The 21,296-nt window shown below is 30.5% G+C and overlaps 1 protein-coding gene and 1 long non-coding RNA gene across 2 annotated transcripts in view; one reads left to right on the top strand and one right to left on the bottom strand.

Annotated features, from left to right (window-relative positions):
- Nucleotides 1-387: 387 nt before the first annotated feature.
- Nucleotides 388-8,587, top strand: LOC143248607 (uncharacterized). The gene is made up of 2 exons (XR_013027076.1): nt 388-521; nt 8,462-8,587. It is a non-coding gene; the product is annotated as an uncharacterized LOC143248607 (long non-coding RNA).
- Nucleotides 6,306-21,296, bottom strand: part of LOC143248603 (uncharacterized) — a 47,764-nt gene continuing 32,773 nt past the window's right edge. The window contains exons 8-9 of the mRNA XM_076497099.1: nt 9,109-10,244; nt 6,306-7,628 (exon numbers count right to left, since the gene is read on the bottom strand). Of these exons, the coding sequence (XP_076353214.1) occupies nt 9,136-10,244 (1,109 nt within the window). The 3' untranslated portion in view covers nt 6,306-7,628; nt 9,109-9,135. The remainder of the gene's footprint in view (nt 7,629-9,108; nt 10,245-21,296) is intronic.

The raw sequence follows: 21,296 nt of genomic DNA on the forward strand, positions 1-21,296 counted from the left end.
GCTTTTATTATGGGAATCAATTTATAAAGATTGCTCAACATTACAAAATGAAACTTAAATATACTTTGTTGTAAACAATTACAGAATCTATGAATGAAATGGATATAAAATGCAAATATTATGGAATCGCGTGACCTCTATTACAAGAAAATGAACTACACCAAATTATAGTCACGTTCTGGTAGTTTACGCTGCGAGTGGCTGTAATATAACTAATCAGACAGTGCCACACATCCATAATGGCTATATATATAAACGTCATACTGTTCTCAAAAATAGTGTGTTGACTGTAGTTACGTCCAGAAATACCACTATATAAACGAGTAGATTAAAGATTTCATCGATGAAGACTACGTCAATCGTATGGGAATCAAAATAAGAAATTAAACTATTGTGATAACAACAAGTAGAATTTAGGTAGACGTTTGACAAGTCTCGTTTTGAAAAACGTTATTACCAGATCCAACAGAGCCACAACTAGCCAACTAGACTCCGAGTCTGAAACATTTTCCATGTGAGGGGTAAGCAAGTGACAAATTAATATTAACAATGAAACTTGACATAAACGGTCCTTTAATGAACGTTTTCTCCCTTTGAAATGTAAGCTAATTCTTTCTCTTCTTTCCACCCTGAAAATATTCTGCATGAAATTTTACATTTTTGTTATTTCGAGAGAACTTCACACTAGGAATTTTACTTAAAAAGTGTAAAAGGCTATTTGAACGCTGTAAAACGTTAAGCTAGGTGTAGTGAGCCTAGAAGAGATCGTTGATTGATTAGATTTATGGATCGTGTGAGTTCGTATGTTTGTTACTTCTTAATGAAACCGGACACAGTTCATAAAGGTGAGGTCCCCCTCCTCTTTTTTTTTTTTTCAGGGACACAAACAGTTTTGCGAGTAATAAATATTGCCATATGTTTATTTTATAACAAAACCACCTTGAGCTATCTGCCGTGTCAACTGCAGGAATCGAACTCCCGGATTTAAAGGTTGCAAGTCTGTAGCCATACCGCTGTTCCACCAATGGACATTGTTTAATTTAAAAAGAAAACAATGTTAATTTACATTAATTACTGCTACATTTATTTTATTTTATTTTCGAACAAGCTTTTCTTGGCCAGGACTTTGTTGTAAAAACCTGAACAACTGTAACATCCGGAAGCTTGGATTTTATTCAATCCCCAGCAGGTCAACCACTAGACAACTCCGGGCTCGTGACATAAAATAAGACGTACATAAACTATATTTTTTGTGCTGGAGAAACATCTTAAGTATAGTGTTATTTTATATATATTTTGATTTTTGTTTGTTTTACACCAAAGCCACATTGGGCTATAAACTGCATCCACCGTGGGAATCGAACCTCGGATTTTAACTATTTTTTTTTGTAAATTTAGCGCTGTCCCACAGGGGTATTTGTATATATATACACACTGATTATTAAATATTTGTAGCGGAGTGATAACATAAATATATAATCAAAATCTGTACGAAACTTTAGTCCTGATGTGTGTTGTTACTTATTTTTAACGAAATAGATGCTTCTGTAATACAGAACGATTAAAAGTGATATTCACAAGACTAAGTATTTCGTCAAATAAAGTTTATTCATGGAAGATCTAACGTTTTGAGTTCTAGCTTACCAGCATGTTTTTCAGGTCCTGATATTCAGAAAAATATTTAAAACAATGTAAATTTCCAGTTATCGAAATATCACGATTTCTCAGCTGAAATGTGACTCAATGTGAGCTTTTTTTACTAACCTCATGAACCTTACCACTCGAGTATCAGTAGTAGATTATCGTAGTCGAAGCATCAAAATCAGACAGATTTTACATGTTAAAAAACAAGATGAAATTAACGTGTGGCAGATCTAATATTTCACTTAACCCTAAATGTCATTTATCCATACCAAATTCAACATTTTAATCGGATTAATACCCTCTCCATATAATAATAAACTATAAATCATATCTACCACGTTACGTAATTCAACATCAGCGAAATACGTGAAAAATATTAAAACATTTGTGACTAGATAATTCGGATTTAACTATTTTACATATAGGCAGTGGTATCTTGACTGCCAAATGGTTTTAAAGGTTCGTTCCTTTTGAACACACGAACGGATTATTGTATACATAGCTGATGCGTTAAATACTTCAAAGTTTGTTAAACAAAACAGTAATCAGTAAACCGACAGTTATTTTAAGTACCGACCATAAACATAACCAAGGAAGAACTAACGGTGTCTGTGAGACAAATTAGCGAATTTCGTTAAAGTACAGTCGACTTCATGAAACAAAAATAATAAAGTTTCAATCTAAACTGAAGCAACTCTAAGTAACCTTCTTCATGCTTAATACCCTGGGTACCAACTGTTGTATAGACACTTCCGCTATGCTGTCTAGGAACAAGTTGTTATATAGACCTTCATGATAAACTTACTGGGAACAAGTTGTTATATGGACCTTCATGATAAACTTACTGGGAACAAGTTGTTATATGGACCTTCATGATAAACTTACTGGGAACAAGTTGTTATATGGACCTTCATGATAAACTTACTGGGAACAAGTTGTTATATGGACCTTCATGATAAACTTACTGGGATAAAACAAGTTGTTATATGGACCTTCATGATAAACTTACTGGGAACAAGTTGTTATATGGACCTTCATGATAAACTTACTGGGAACAAGTTGTTATATGGACCTTCATGATAAACTTACTGGGAACAAGTTGTTATATGGACCTTCATGATAAACTTACTGGGAACAAGTTGTTATATGGACCTTCATGATAAACTTACTGGGAACAAGTTGTTATATGGACCTTCATGATAAACTTACTGGGAACAAGTTGTTATACGGACCTTCATGATAAACTTACTGGGAACAAGTTGTTATACGGACCTTCATGATAAACTTACTGGGAACAAGTTGTTATACGGACCTTCATGATAAACTTACTGGGAACAAGTTGTTATACGGACCTTCATGATAAACTTACTGGGAACAAGTTGTTATACAGACCTTCATGATAAACTTACTGGGAACAAGTTGTTATACAGACCTTCATGATAAACTTACTGGGAACAAGCTGTTATACAGACCTTCATGATAAACTTACTGGGAACAAGCTGTTATATAGACCTTCATGATAAACTTACTGGGAACAAGTTATTATACGGACCTTCATGATAAACTTACTGGGAACAAGTTATTATACGGACCTTCATGATAAACTTACTGGGAACAAGTTATTATATGGACCTTCATGATAAACTTACTGGAAACAAGCTGTTATATAGACCTCCATGATAAACTTACTGGGAACAAGTTATTATACGGACCTTCATGATAAACTTACTGGGAACAAGTTATTATACGGACCTTCATGATAAACTTACTGGGAACAAGTTATTATACGGACCTTCATGATAAACTTACTGGGAACAAGTTATTATACGGACCTTCATGATAAACTTACTGGGAACAAGTTATTATACGGACCTTCATGATAAACTTACTGGGAACAAGTTATTATACGGACCTTCATGATAAACTTACTGGGAACAAGTTATTATATAGACCTCCATGATAAACTTACTGGGAACAAGTTATTATACAGACCTTCATGATAAACTTACTGGGAACAAGTTATTATACGGACCTTCATGATAAACTTACTGGGAACAAGTTATTATACGGACCTTCATGATAAACTTACTGGGAACAAGTTATTATACGGACCTTCATGATAAACTTACTGGGAACAAGTTATTATACGGACCTTCATGATAAACTTACTGGGAACAAGTTATTATATAGACCTTCATGATAAACTTACTGGGAACAAGCTGTTATATAGACCTTCATGATAAACTTACTGGGAACAAGTTATTATATGGACCTTCATGATAAACTTACTGGGAACAAGTTATTATACAGACCTTCATGATAAACTTACTGGGAACAAGTTATTATAGAGACCTTCATGATAAACTTACTGGGAACAAGCTGTTATATAGACCTTCATGATAAACTTACTGGGAACAAGCTGTTATATAGACCTTCATGATAAACTTACTGGGAACAAGTTATTATATGGACCTTCATGATAAACTTACTGGGAACAAGTTATTATATGGACCTTCATGATAAACTTACTGGGAACAAGTTATTATATGGACCTTCATGATAAACTTACTGGGAACAAGTTATTATATGGACCTTCATGATAAACTTACTGGGAACAAGTTGTTATACGGACCTTCATGATAAACTTACTGGGAACAAGTTATTATAGAGACCTTCATGATAAACTTACTGGGAACAAGCTGTTATATAGACCTTCATGATAAACTTACTGGGAACAAGCTGTTATATAGACCTTCATGATAAACTTACTGGGAACAAGTTATTATATGGACCTTCATGATAAACTTACTGGGAACAAGTTATTATATGGACCTTCATGATAAACTTACTGGGAACAAGTTATTATATGGACCTTCATGATAAACTTACTGGGAACAAGTTATTATATGGACCTTCATGATAAACTTACTGGGAACAAGTTGTTATACAGACCTTCATGATAAACTTACTGGGAACAAGTTGTTATACAGACCTTCATGATAAACTTACTGGGAACAAGTTGTTATACAGACCTTCATGATAAACTTACTGGGAACAAGTTATTATAAGGACCTTCATGATAAACTTACTGGGAACAAGTTATTATACGGACCTTCATGATAAACTTACTGGGAACAAGTTATTATACGGACCTTCATGATAAACTTACTGGGAACAAGTTAGTTATATAAGGACCTTCATGATAAACTTACTGAACAAGTTATTACACGGACCTTCATGATAAACTTACTGGGAACAAGTTATTATGGACCTTCATGATAAACTTACTGGGAACAAGTTATTATATGGACCTTCATGATAAACTTACTGGGAACAAGTTATTATCTGGACCTTCATGATAAACTTACTGGGAACAAGTTATTATGGACCTTCATGATAAACTTACTGGGAACAAGTTATTATAACGGACCTTCATGATAAACTTACTGGGAACAAGTTATTATACGGACCTTCATGATAAACTTACTGGAAACAAGTTATTATACGGACCTTCATGATAAACTTACTGGGAACAAGTTATTATACAGACCTTATTATTATATTTTCTGAGCACAAGTTATTACCTAAACCTTCACGCTATATTCGCTGGGCAGTAGCTGTCTTACATAAACATTCATGTTATATTCGCTGGGCAGTAGCTGCCTTACATAAACATTCATGTTATATTCGCTGGGCAGTAGCTGCCTTACATAAACATTCATGTTATATTCGCTGGCAGTAGCTGCCTTACATAAACCTTCATGTTATACTCGCTGGGCAGTAGCTGTCTTACATAAACATTCATGTTATATTCGCTGGGCAGTAGCTGCCTTACATAAACCTTCATGTTATATTCGCTGGCAGTAGCTGCCTTACATAAACATTCATGTTATATTCGCTGGGCAGTAGCTGCCTTACATAAACATTCATGTTATATTCGCTGGGCAGTAGCTGCCTTACATAAACATTCATGTTATATTCGCTGGGCAGTAGCTGCCTTACATAAACCTTCATGTTATATTCGCTGGCAGTAGCTGCCTTACATAAACATTCATGTTATATTCGCTGGGCAGTAGCTGCCTTACATAAACATTCACGTTATATTCACTGGGCAGTAGCTGCCTTACATAAACATTCATGTTATATTCACTGGGCAGTAGCTGCCTTACATAAACCTTCATGTTATACTCGCTGGGCAGTAGCTGCCTTACATAAACCTTCACGTTATACTCACTAGGAACAAGCTGTCTGCATATGAAAAAGCAAGATTTTAGAAGAGCAGTTTAAAAATGAATAAATATGTTTTTAAAATATCAGCCTGATGTACAGAAAACAGTTGTAATATGATTGCTCATTTAAAGTCGGTAACCGACACCAGTAGGTCTTTCCATCAAAAACAAGTCACTAATTACAAATTTAACGTCTTGCCACTACTTGTGCAGACCCTGTAGGTAAAGATCTAAAGGTGTTTCCAGTAAACAGTTTACAGATCAGTAAACTCACTATGTAGTGAGTAATATTGTTTCTTTGAAAAATCAAACATGCTAGCAAACTACAAAAAAACCAACAAAAAACATAGTAATTTTTGTCATTTTATTTTATAAACTATTTATGTTTATTATTTCCTTTTACTATTTGGGAAAATAAAAACAAACAGTTCGTAAGACAACAAGAAAGTTGTAGCTATATTTTATTTCTATGAGTTCTTTTTCATAATGATCTATTAGACTAATAACCTGGGATTTCCATACACACGTTCTTCAAGAATATATTAATCTACTACAAAAAACAACAACAAACTTTTCTTACACACATTTACATACTCCAAAATAATTTTAAAAGTACATGAGGGCGAATTATGTTTCTCAAAAATAATTCCTTCTATCTATTCAAGTGTGAAGAACTTTATTGATGGCAACGTGTGAAATAGGCCTGTTCAGTTTAAAACAGAACAGGACATTAGAACTTCTAGTGTTTGACAAGCTAAGTGCCCCAAAGAAATAACTAAAATGGATCTGACCTAATGTATCCAAATAAAAAATGTAAAAACTATGAAACTTAAAAAAATTACCAAAGTTAATTATTACTTTCATGGTTAAAACCTTTCATGTTTAATAAAATATTAGAATGAAACAGTTAAGTTACTGATACTGCTACAAGCAAGCTTGTTGTCAAAATTATAAGAGAAAATTCGAAGAAACCCAAACACTTAAAACAACTGTCCGCTCCTAGTTCCATTCAATTTAACTAACAATTTAATATATCACATGCAAATCCCGATCACAACAGAAAAAAAGTTAAATGTTCATGCCAGTTTTACAAAACAATAGGAATTTCCTTCAGAACATTTGTTTTGCTTCAGTGTTCTCGTCAACACATTTGATTACCCACTGAATAAATAAAGTGTTCTCGTCAACACATTTGATTACCCACTGAATAAATAAAGTCAGGTACTTTATTTGGAGTTAAGATAAACAAGTTTCACCAAATTACTTGATGTCAGAGAGAAATTCTTATCCAGTTCTCTTCAACCAGTGGGTTATGAATTATTTTTAAAAAATTATTCAGACGCAAATCCACAATAAAACATACTGGAGACATATCACATGCCGTCCAACGTAAAAACTGCACAGGTACAGCAATCAAATACTTGGCAGAAGAAGTACACAGTTTAAAACCATGCTTAATTTTAACAGTTGAGATTTAACTCAAAAATACTGTTAATTGAGAATGTGTTGCTAATCTAGTAACAAACACAAATCTTTGGATTACAGTTGCACAACCTTGTCTACATTCCTACACTTAAAACTATGTAAAAACTGAAGTAATGCATCTACAAGTCCACATTATATTTTTTAAAAAATTAGGACTAATTTTTTTTAAACAGTCTTATAACAAGTTAAAAATAAACTTTACTATCTATACATTTTAAAACCATTTTGTGTTTACTCATTTCTTGCTGTTGAACATTTGTTGAGTCTGTTCTGTAAAAATGAAACAAATATAATAATTGAGAAAATCATTTCACATAATTATAAGAAAAGTGACCTGTAAATATTATTATTATTATTATTATAACTCAAGAGCAAAAGGTTTATTGTAGTCATACAGCTGTAATTAAATGTAATCACTACAGCTTACGAAAACAATATGATAATGCTATTTACACAAAATTATGGGAAACTAAATACAAAATAAAATGCTGGCAACCTTCTTTTGTTCCAGAAAGTTCACGTTAAAGTACTCAATGTTTATTTTCGTAACTTCATTATCAGACACTATATGGTAACAACTGAGATTAACTTAGTAACTTAGAATAGTCCAAAGTACACGTCAGGTGAGTGAAGTACTACTGAGCTCTTTTACCATACAAAAACTGAAACGGAAAACAACGGCATATTACCCGGACCACTAACACACAACAAAGGAAACAGAAAACATTTTCCTGAACTGCTACCTACAGAACAACAGTGTGTTAATAAACACCTCATCACATAAAATAGACAAAACTAATAAAATACTTGACACAAAAAAAGAATGGCATACAGTACTATTATAAATCCAGACTTGTATTTTAAGTTAAAATCTGAGTTCATAAATGCATTATGAACATAAATTTCATGAGCATAACCTACATTTAAAAAACAGAAATTTAACATTTTCAAGAGACAATTATCATTCAGGAATCTCTTAAAATCTACAAAAAACATTGAAGCTGAAGATTAATTTGAATTGTTCAACATATATTAAAATGATTTTATAGTTGAAAAATGCAATTTCTATTCATTAATATAAATCCTGGTTTTCATATTTTCAGGAAGAAGATAATTTTTTACTTCCTATACACAACTTCTTGAAACCTCTTTTACAAAAGAGAATTTTTCTGGAAGCTGCAAAGTAATGTGTTAGATGGTAAGAAAGAAGAAACAGTTTCTCTGAAGTACCACAAGGCTGTTTTTTGTATACGACTTATTGAATAAAGTGAGATTTAAAGATATCTAAAAAGACAATTATGGTAAGATAAATATGGTAATTATGGTAAGATAAATATGGTAATTATAAATCTTTTTCTTTTGAATCAGAGAAATAGAAACTGGTTGTAATAAAAAATTTAAAAGTGAGTATTGTTACATGTAACAAAAGACTAAAGTACAATACTCGAACCATAATTAATTAAGACACAATGATATTACAATATTTCTTTTTAGTAACATTCTACATCTCACTACAAGTACAGATAAAATGAAATATGAAACACTTTTTTCCACTTAAGCTATATTGTAAAGAAAATATTAATTATGCAGTTCTTCTGGTGCAAAACATGAAACTCATCTCTTCAGTTAAAGCCTAACTCTGTTGAGTATTATTACAGTTTAACAGAAACAGTTGATGTACCATTTCAAGGAATGTATGAATTACTTTAAATCTATTCACATAAAGGGAAATCAACAATGTTTTACAAACCTTTCTGTTCTGTATTTCCTCTATTGTCTAGAGAAAGTTTGCTGTCGACCTAGACTGAAAGAGTTTTCCACCATTACAAGCATGTGGCTGCTGCAATATGGCCTCACAGCTTTTTGTCACTTCACGACATATTAAACTTTGACTAGGGAGTCTTGTCCATTTTCCGTGGTCAACAGAAACACCTGAAGTGGACTTCATTTCTTGTTGCAGCAATCTGTTTTGTGTTGGTTGACTGGTGGTAAAAGCTGTAAAGGTTTTTTTAATGGAGTATTGTTCATGCTTGCTCAAGTCTTCCATACTAGACTCTGTATCATCATGACCAGTTCTCAAATTTAATGGAACTATTTCTGGTAGCTGCAAAGTGCAGGGAACTCCACAATAGCAACCAGAGTCATCTGAGTGGTAGGAAGAAGGTCTCTTCCTCCCCAGAGCCTCACGACTAGAATCTTTCTCCGACTTCCATTCCTCATTTTGACAACACGTAAACTGCTTAATGGACTCCCACTGTTCTGTTGACAGAGAATCAGTACAGGAACTATGTACTTTGGCACTAACGAGGACTTGACTGTGCTGTAACAGCGGTGATAAAGTGGAACCTTGCGGGCACAATGCTAACCCTACATTTTCTTTTTCTTCTTCTCCCGAGTCATCGTGGACGGAACTATTAACAACCTTTTTGGTATTGCAGGGCTCTGGAACTGTAACATTCGACTTGTAGGTGTAAATTTTTTTTAGAGTCTGCTGTAGTAATGTCGGGGAAGGAGCTCTAGAGTGAACAGAAAGTCTCTGAAGTCCTGCAGAAAGGGTCTCTCTTGGTGAAGATGGACATTCGTCAGGAGTGATGGGAGTCCCAGGAGGAGTCAAAGCTCCTGAAGGAGATGGAAGGTCGTATGTCAAGCTGGGAGACATAACTACTGTTTGTTCCACTATCTTTTTCTGTCCTTTAAATATGAAATGTGTATTGAAAGGATTTTGTGAGCTGCTGTTGGGCTTGTAGTGGGGATCATCCTTAGACATCACTTCTCCAATATCCTTTGGGGTAACCACAGGAGATGCAGTAGAAGACCTGCACTTACGTGGTGTTTCAACTGGCATTAGCTGCTGGTTATCTTCACACCAACTCCTACGATTATTAACTAGAAAAATACCAGAATATTACTTATGGTAAACTTGAGTGAAATTTGGGAGAAGTTCTTTCACACATTTATTAAATTCACACAGAAACTAATATAAATCTACAAACTTAAACATGGGAGGAAAGCTTCTACTGTGAAGGATATTACTACACATACATAAAAAAACCTTTAATTTCATTCCATATGTAGCAAAAAGCGTAAATTAGGGCTGTGATCTTTCTCAAAGCAGATATGTTATGCCTTCATAATACTTCAAACAGCAATATAGGAAAATTACAAAACAAACAACCCAGAGAAGTCAGTGCTACTCATGACTGACCACTACTTTGGTGCTGAAGAAAAAGTATTTAATGTTTTTTGATTCTCAACTGCTATTGTTTCATTTTTTAATGACATTACTATATTATTATAAAAAACACCTGCCACTTTCTACTGACCTAACCACATATTATTATTATTTAAAACTCCCATTACTTTCTACTGACCTAACCATATATTATTATTATTTAAAACTCCTGTTACTTTCTACTGACCTAACCACATATTATTATTATTTAAAACTCCGTTACTTTCTACTGACCTAACCATATATTATTATTATTTAAAACTCCTGTTACTTTCTACTGACCTAACCACATATTATTATTATTTAAAACTCCCGTTACTTTCTACTGACCTAACCACATATTATTATTATTTAAAACTCCTGTTACTTTCTACTGACCTAACCATATATTATTATTATTTAAAACTCCCATTACTTTCTACTGACCTAACCACATATTATTATTATTTAAAACTCCCGTTACTTTCTACTGACCTAACCACATATTATTATTATTATTTAAAACTCCCGTTACTTTCTACTGACCTAACCACATATTATTATTATTTAAAACTCCAGTTACTTTCTACTGACCTAACCATATATTATTATTATTTAAAACTCCCGTTACTTTCTACTGACCTAACCACATATTATTATTATTTAAAACTCCCATTACTTTCTACTGACCTAACCATATATTATTATTATTTAAAACTCCTGTTACTTTCTACTGACCTAACCACATATTATTATTATTTAAAACTCCAGTTACTTTCTACTGACCTAACCACATATTATTATTATTTAAAACTCCAGTTACTTTCTACTGACCTAACCACATATTATTATTTAAAACTCCAGTTACTTTCTACTGACCTAACCACATATTATTATTATTTAAAACTCCAGTTACTTTCTACTGACCTAACCACATATTATTTAAAACTCCAGTTACTTTCTACTGACCTAACCACATATTATTTAAAACTCCAGTTACTTTCTACTGACCTAACCACATATTATTATTATTTAAAACTCCAGTTACTTTCTACTGACCTAACCACATATTATTATTATTTAAAACTCCAGTTACTTTCTACTGACCTAACCACATATTATTATTATTTAAAACTCCTGTTACTTTCTACTGACCTAACCACATATTATTTAAAACTCCCGTTACTTTCTACTGACCTAACCACATATTATTTAAAACTCCAGTTACTTTCTACTGACCTAACCACATATTATTATTATTTGAAACTCCAGTTACTTTCTACTGACCTAACCACATATTATTATTATTTAAAACTCCCATTACTTTCTACTGACCTAACCACATATTATTATTATTTAAAACTCCAGTTACTTTCTACTGACCTAACCATATATTATTATTATTTAAAACTCCCGTTACTTTCTACTGACCTAACCATATATTATTATTATTTAAAACTCCCGTTACTTTCTACTGACCTAACCACATATTATTATTATTTAAAACTCCCATTACTTTCTACTGACCTAACCATATATTATTATTATTTAAAACTCCAGTTACTTTCTACTGACCTAACCATATATTATTATTATTTAAAACTCCCGTTACTTTCTACTGACCTAATCACATATTATTATTATTTAAAACTCCAGTTACTTTCTACTGACCTAACCACATATTATTATTATTTAAAACTCCAGTTACTTTCTACTGACCTAACCACATATTATTATTATTTAAAACTCCCATTACTTTCTACTGACCTAACCACATATTATTATTATTTAAAACTCCCATTACTTTCTACTGACCTAACCACATATTATTATTATTTAAAACTCCCATTACTTTCTACTGACCTAACCATATATTATTATTATTTAAAACTCCGTTACTTTCTACTGACCTAATCACATATTATTATTATTTAAAACTCCTGTTACTTTCTACTGACCTACCCACATATTATTATTATTTAAAACTCCCGTTACTTTCTACTGACCTAACCATTATTATTATTATTTAAAACTCCAGTTACTTTCTACTGACCTAACCACATATTATTATTATTTAAAACTCCAGTTACTTTCTACTGACCTAACCACATATTATTATTATTTAAAACTCCTGTTACTTTCTACTGACCTACCCACATATTATTATTATTTAAAACTCCCGTTACTTTCTACTGACCTAACCATTATTATTATTATTTAAAACTCCGTTACTTTCTACTGACCTAATCACATATTATTATTATTTAAAACTCCGTTACTTTCTACTGACCTAACCATTATTATTATTATTTAAAACTCCCGTTACTTTCTACTGACCTAACCATTATTATTATTATTTAAAACTCCCGTTACTTTCTACTGACCTAACCATTATTATTATTATTTAAAACTCTCGTTACTTTCTACTGACCTAACCATATATTATTATTATTTAAAACTCCCATTACTTTCTACTGACCTAACCACATATTATTATTATTTAAAACTCCAGTTACTTTCTACTGACCTAACCACATATTATTATTATTTAAAACTCCAGTTACTTTCTACTGACCTAACCACATATTATTATTATTTAAAACTCCCGTTACTTTCTACTGACCTAACCACATATTATTATTATTTAAAACTCCTGTTACTTTCTACTGACCTAACCACATATTATTATTATTTAAAACTCCCGTTACTTTCTACTGACCTAACCACATATTATTATTATTTAAAACTCCCATTACTTTCTACTGACCTAACCATATATTATTATTATTTAAAACTCCTGTTACTTTCTACTGACCTAACCACATATTATTATTTAAAACTCCAGTTACTTTCTACTGACCTAACCACATATTATTATTATTTAAAACTACAGTTACTTTCTACTGACCTAACCACATATTATTATTTAAAACTACAGTTACTTTCTACTGACCTAACCACATATTATTATTATTTAAAACTCCAGTTACTTTCTACTGACCTAACCACATATTATTATTATTTAAAACTCCAGTTACTTTCTACTGACCTAACCACATATTATTATTATTTAAAACTCCAGTTACTTTCTACTGACCTAACCACATATTATTATTATTTAAAACTCCAGTTACTTTCTACTGACCTAACCACATATTATTATTATTTAAAACTCCAGTTACTTTCTACTGACCTAACCACATATTATTATTATTTAAAACTCCAGTTACTTTCTACTGACCTAACCACATATTATTATTATTTAAAACTCCAGTTACTTTCTACTGACCTAACCACATATTATTATTATTTAAAACTCCAGTTACTTTCTACTGACCTAACCACATATTATTATTATTTAAAACTCCCGTTACTTTCTACTGACCTAACCACATATTATTATTATTTAAAACTCCAGTTACTTTCTACTGACCTAACCACATATTATTATTATTTAAAACTCCCGTTACTTTCTACTGACCTAACCACATATTATTATTATTTAAAACTCCAGTTACTTTCTACTGACCTAACCACATATTATTATTATTTAAAACTCCGTTACTTTCTACTGACCTAACCACATATTATTATTATTTAAAACTCCAGTTACTTTCTACTGACCTAACCACATATTATTATTATTTAAAACTCCCGTTACTTTCTTCTGACCTAACCACATATTATTATTATTTAAAACTCCAGTTACTTTCTACTGACCTAACCATATATTATTATTATTTAAAACTCCAGTTACTTTCTACTGACCTAACCACATATTATTATTATTTAAAACTCCAGTTACTTTCTACTGACCTAACCACATATTATTATTATTTAAAACTCCCATTACTTTCTACTGACCTAACCACATATTATTATTATTTAAAACTCCCATTACTTTCTACTGACCTAACCACATATTATTATTATTTAAAACTCCCATTACTTTCTACTGACCTAACCATATATTATTATTATTTAAAACTCCAGTTACTTTCTACTGACCTAACCACATATTATTATTATTTAAAACTCCCGTTACTTTCTACTGACCTAATCACATATTATTATTATATAAAACTCCTGTTACTTTCTACTGACCTAACCATTATTATTATTATTTAAAACTCTCGTTACTTTCTACTGACCTAACCATTATTATTATTATTTAAAACTCCAGTTACTTTCTACTGACCTAACCACATATTATTATTATTTAAAACTCCAGTTACTTTCTACTGACCTACCCACATATTATTATTATTTAAAACTCCCGTTACTTTCTACTGACCTAACCATATATTATTATTATTTAAAACTCCCGTTACTTTCTACTGACCTAATCACATATTATTATTATTTAAAACTCCTGTTACTTTCTACTGACCTAATCACATATTATTATCATTTAAAACTCCCGTTACTTTCTACTGACCTAACCATTATTATTATTATTTAAAACTCCCGTTACTTTCTATTGACCTAATCACATATTATTATTATTTAAAACTCCCGTTACTTTCTACTGACCTAACCATTATTATTATTATTTAAAACTCCCGTTACTTTCTACTGACCTAACCATTATTATTATTATTTAAAACTCCGTTACTTTCTACTGACCTAACCATATATTATTATTATTTAAAACTCCCATTACTTTCTACTGACCTAACCACATATTATTATTATTTAAAACTCCCATTACTTTCTACTGACCTAACCATATATTATTATTATTTAAAACTCCAGTTACTTTCACTGACCTAACCATATTATTATTATTTAAAACTCCCGTTACTTTCTACTGACCTAATCACATATTATTATTATTTAAAACTCCTGTTACTTTCTACTGACCTACCCACATATTATTATTATTTAAAACTCCCGTTACTTTCTACTGACCTAACCATTATTATTATTATTTAAAACTCCAGTTACTTTCTACTGACCTAACCACATATTATTATTATTTAAAACTCCCGTTACTTTCTACTGACCTAATCACATATTATTATTATTTAAAACTCCCGTTACTTTCTACTGACCTAACCATTATTATTATTATTTAAAACTCCCGTTACTTTCTACTGACCTAATCACATATTATTATTATTTAAAACTCCTGTTACTTTCTACTGACCTAACCACCATTATTATTATTTAAAACTCCGTTACTTTCTACTGACCTAACCATTATTATTATTATTTAAAACTCTCGTTACTTTCTACTGACCTAACCATATATTATTATTATTTAAAACTCCCATTACTTTCTACTGACCAAACCACATATTATTATCATTTAAAACTCCCATTACTTTCTACTGACCTAACCACATATTATTATTATTTAAAACTCCCATTACTTTCTACTGACCTAATCATATATTATTATTATTTAAAACTCCCATTACTTTCTACTGACCTAACCACATATTATTATTATTTAAAACTCCAGTTACTTTCTACTGACCTAACCACATATTATTATTATTTAAAACTCCCGTTACTTTCTACTGACCTAACCACATATTATTATTTAAAACTCCAGTTACTTTCTACTGACCCAACCACATATTATTATTTAAAACTCCCGTTACTTTCTACTGACCCAACCACATATTATTATTTAAAACTCCCGTTACTTTCTACTGACCTAACCACATATTATTATTTAAAACTCCAGTTACTTTCTACTGACCTAACCACATATTATTATTATTTAAAACTCCTGTTACTTTCTACTGACCTACCCACATATTATTATTATTTAAAACTCCCGTTACTTTCTACTGACCTAACCATTATTATTATTATTTAAAACTCCCGTTACTTTCTACTGACCTAATCACATATTATTATTATTTAAAACTCCCGTTACTTTCTACTGACCTAACCATTATTATTATTATTTAAAACTCCCGTTACTTTCTACTGACCTAACCATTATTATTATTATTTAAAACTCCCGTTACTTTCTACTGACCTAACCATTATTATTATTATTTAAAACTCTCGTTACTTTCTACTGACCTAACCATATATTATTATTATTTAAAACTCCCATTACTTTCTACTGACCTAACCACATATTATTATTATTTAAAACTCCAGTTACTTTCTACTGACCTAACCACATATTATTATTATTTAAAACTCCAGTTACTTTCTACTGACCTAACCACATATTATTATTATTTAAAACTCCGTTACTTTCTACTGACCTAACCACATATTATTATTATTTAAAACTCCTGTTACTTTCTACTGACCTAACCACATATTATTATTATTTAAAACTCCGTTACTTTCTACTGACCTAACCACATATATTATTATTATTTAAAACTCCCATTACTTTCTACTGACCTAACCATATATTATTATTATTTAAAACTCCTGTTACTTTCTACTGACCTAACCACATATTATTATTTAAAACTCCAGTTACTTTCTACTGACCTAACCACATATTATTATTATTTAAAACTACAGTTACTTTCTACTGACCTAACCACATATTATTATTTAAAACTACAGTTACTTTCTACTGACCTAACCACATATTATTATTATTTAAAACTCCAGTTACTTTCTACTGACCTAACCACATATTATTATTATTTAAAACTCCAGTTACTTTCTACTGACCTAACCACATATTATTATTATTTAAAACTCCAGTTACTTTCTACTGACCTAACCACATATTATTATTATTTAAAACTCCAGTTACTTTCTACTGACCTAACCACATATTATTATTATTTAAAACTCCAGTTACTTTCTACTGACCTAACCACATATTATTATTATTTAAAACTCCAGTTACTTTCTACTGACCTAACCACATATTATTATTATTTAAAACTCCAGTTACTTTCTACTGACCTAACCACATATTATTATTATTTAAAACTCCGTTACTTTCTACTGACCTAACCACATATTATTATTATTTAAAACTCCAGTTACTTTCTACTGACCTAACCACATATTATTATTATTTAAAACTCCGTTACTTTCTACTGACCTAACCACATATTATTATTATTTAAAACTCCAGTTACTTTCTACTGACCTAACCACATATTATTATTATTTAAAACTCCGTTACTTTCTACTGACCTAACCACATATTATTATTATTTAAAACTCCAGTTACTTTCTACTGACCTAACCACATATTATTATTATTTAAAACTCCCGTTACTTTCTTCTGACCTAACCACATATTATTATTATTTAAAACTCCAGTTACTTTCTACTGACCTAACCATATATTATTATTATTTAAAACTCCAGTTACTTTCTACTGACCTAACCACATATATTATTATTTAAAACTCCAGTTACTTTCTACTGACCTAACCACATATTATTATTATTTAAAACTCCCATTACTTTCTACTGACCTAACCACATATTATTATTATTTAAAACTCCCATTACTTTCTACTGACCTAACCACATATTATTATTATTTAAAACTCCCATTACTTTCTACTGACCTAACCATATATTATTATTATTTAAAACTCCAGTTACTTTCTACTGACCTAACCACATATTATTATTATTTAAAACTCCCGTTACTTTCTACTGACCTAATCACATATTATTATTATATAAAACTCCTGTTACTTTCTACTGACCTAACCATTATTATTATTATTTAAAACTCTCGTTACTTTCTACTGACCTAACCATTATTATTATTATTTAAAACTCCAGTTACTTTCTACTGACCTAACCACATATTATTATTATTTAAAACTCCAGTTACTTTCTACTGACCTACCCACATATTATTATTATTTAAAACTCCCGTTACTTTCTACTGACCTAACCATATATTATTATTATTTAAAACTCCCGTTACTTTCTACTGACCTAATCACATATTATTATTATTTAAAACTCCCGTTACTTTCTACTGACCTAATCACATATTATTATCATTTAAAACTCCCGTTACTTTCTACTGACCTAACCATTATTATTATTATTTAAAACTCCCGTTACTTTCTATTGACCTAATCACATATTATTATTATTTAAAACTCCCGTTACTTTCTACTGACCTAACCATTATTATTATTATTTAAAACTCCCGTTACTTTCTACTGACCTAACCATTATTATTATTATTTAAAACTCCCGTTACTTTCTACTGACCTAACCATATATTATTATTATTTAAAACTCCCATTACTTTCTACTGACCTAACCACATATTATTATTATTTAAAACTCCCATTACTTTCTACTGACCTAACCACATATTATTATTATTTAAAACTCCCATTACTTTCTACTGACCTAACCATATATTATTATTATTTAAAACTCCAGTTACTTTCCACTGACCTAACCACATATTATTATTATTTAAAACTCCCGTTACTTTCTACTGACCTAATCACATATTATTATTATTTAAAACTCCTGTTACTTTCTACTGACCTACCCACATATTATTATTATTTAAAACTCCCGTTACTTTCTACTGACCTAACCATTATTATTATTATTTAAAACTCCAGTTACTTTCTACTGACCTAACCACATATTATTATTATTTAAAACTCCCGTTACTTTCTACTGACCTAATCACATATTATTATTATTTAAAACTCCCGTTACTTTCTACTGACCTAACCATTATTATTATTATTTAAAACTCCCGTTACTTTCTACTGACCTAATCACATATTATTATTATTTAAAACTCCCGTTACTTTCTACTGACCTAACCATTATTATTATTATTTAAAACTCCCGTTACTTTCTACTGACCTAACCATTATTATTATTATTTAAAACTCTCGTTACTTTCTACTGACCTAACCATATATTATTATTATTTAAAACTCCCATTACTTTCTACTGACCAAACCACATATTATTATCATTTAAAACTCCCATTACTTTCTACTGACCTAACCACATATTATTATTATTTAAAACTCCCATTACTTTCTACTGACCTAATCATATATTATTATTATTTAAAACTCCCATTACTTTCTACTGACCTAACCACATATTATTATTATTTAAAACTCCAGTTACTTTCTACTGACCTAACCACATATTATTATTATTTAAAACTCCCGTTACTTTCTACTGACCTAACCACATATTATTATTTAAAACTCCAGTTACTTTCTACTGACCCAACCACATATTATTATTTAAAACTCCCGTTACTTTCTACTGACCCAACCACATATTATTATTTAAAACTCCCGTTACTTTCTACTGACCTAACCACATATTATTATTTAAAACTCCAGTTACTTTCTACTGACCCAACCACATATTATTATGCAAGACTTCTATTACTTTCAACTGACCTTACAGTAATATAATGTAAAACTCCCGTTACTTTCCACTGACCTAATTGTATAATGTAAAACTCCTGTTATGTTATAGTCTTATTTTATCTATTGTTTTTGTCAAGGGAAAGAGAATGGGTGATAAAATGAGCTAGTATCTTACACTACGAATCTTGAGATTGAAAGCAGTATCTCAGTTTCATATGTTTGGTACAAAATAACTAGATCCAATCTTTATTTATCTAATAAACACTATAAAAATTTTATAATGAATCCTGATCCATCTTAGAAACACTATAAAAATTTCATAACGAATCCTGATTTATCTAAGAAACATTATAAAAATTTCATAACGAATCCTGATCTATCTAAGAAACACTATAAAGATTTCATAACGAATCCTGATCTATCTAAGAAACACTATAAAGATTTCATAATGAATCCTGATCTATCTAAGAAACACTATAAAGATTTCATAATGAATCCTGATATATCTAAGAAACACTATAAAAATTTCATAACGAATCCTGATCTATCTAAGAAACACTATAAAGATTTCATAACGAATCCTGATCTATCTAAGAAACACTATAAAGATTTCATAATGAATCCTGATCTATCTAAGAAACACTATAAAAATTTCATAACGAATCCTGATCTATCTAAGAAACACTATAAAAATTTCATAACGAATCCTGATCTATCTAAGAAACACTATAAAGATTTCATAACGAATCCTGATCTATCTAAGAAACACTATAAAGATTTCATAATGAATCCTGATCTATCTAAAAAACACTATAAACATTTTATAATGAATTCTAATCTATCTAAGAAACACTAAACATTTTACAATGAATTCTGATCTGTCTAGTAAACACTAAACATTAGTGATGAAGTAATACAGAATTTGAATGGCTATTTTAGAGTTGCCAATCTTTATGACTATAAAGAAAATTATGAGTATGAAAACCTGATTTTTAGAGTTATATGTCCTCAGGGTTTATTAATACCTCTTATGGTAGTCGGAATTTAGATTATCCAAATTATTTCAAGTTGCTAGCCACAACTGCAACTTAAAAACAAAATTTGTTTTCTTTAAAAACATTTAATAATTACACTGTGTTTTAGGTTTCTTCCAACAAAATTAAGCTTTCTACAATTAAAAAATTCTAAACAAGTTTGGAAAAGGTTTAGTAGAATTAATTTTTATTTGCTTTACCAGTTAAAATCAGCTTGGTCCAACAACTCTGCTGAATAAATTGTATTTACTGCAGTAGTTTGTACACATTTTTTGAGCCTCGAGCAAAGATTTTGATGCTGTGTTCAATCAAATTGCTATCTTTCTCAAGGTAGCTGATGAAAAGAAGGTTTTAG

This window comes from Tachypleus tridentatus, chromosome 4 (genome assembly GCF_004210375.1).
Source record: "Tachypleus tridentatus isolate NWPU-2018 chromosome 4, ASM421037v1, whole genome shotgun sequence".
Classification (NCBI taxonomy): Eukaryota; Metazoa; Arthropoda; class Merostomata; order Xiphosura; family Limulidae; genus Tachypleus; species Tachypleus tridentatus.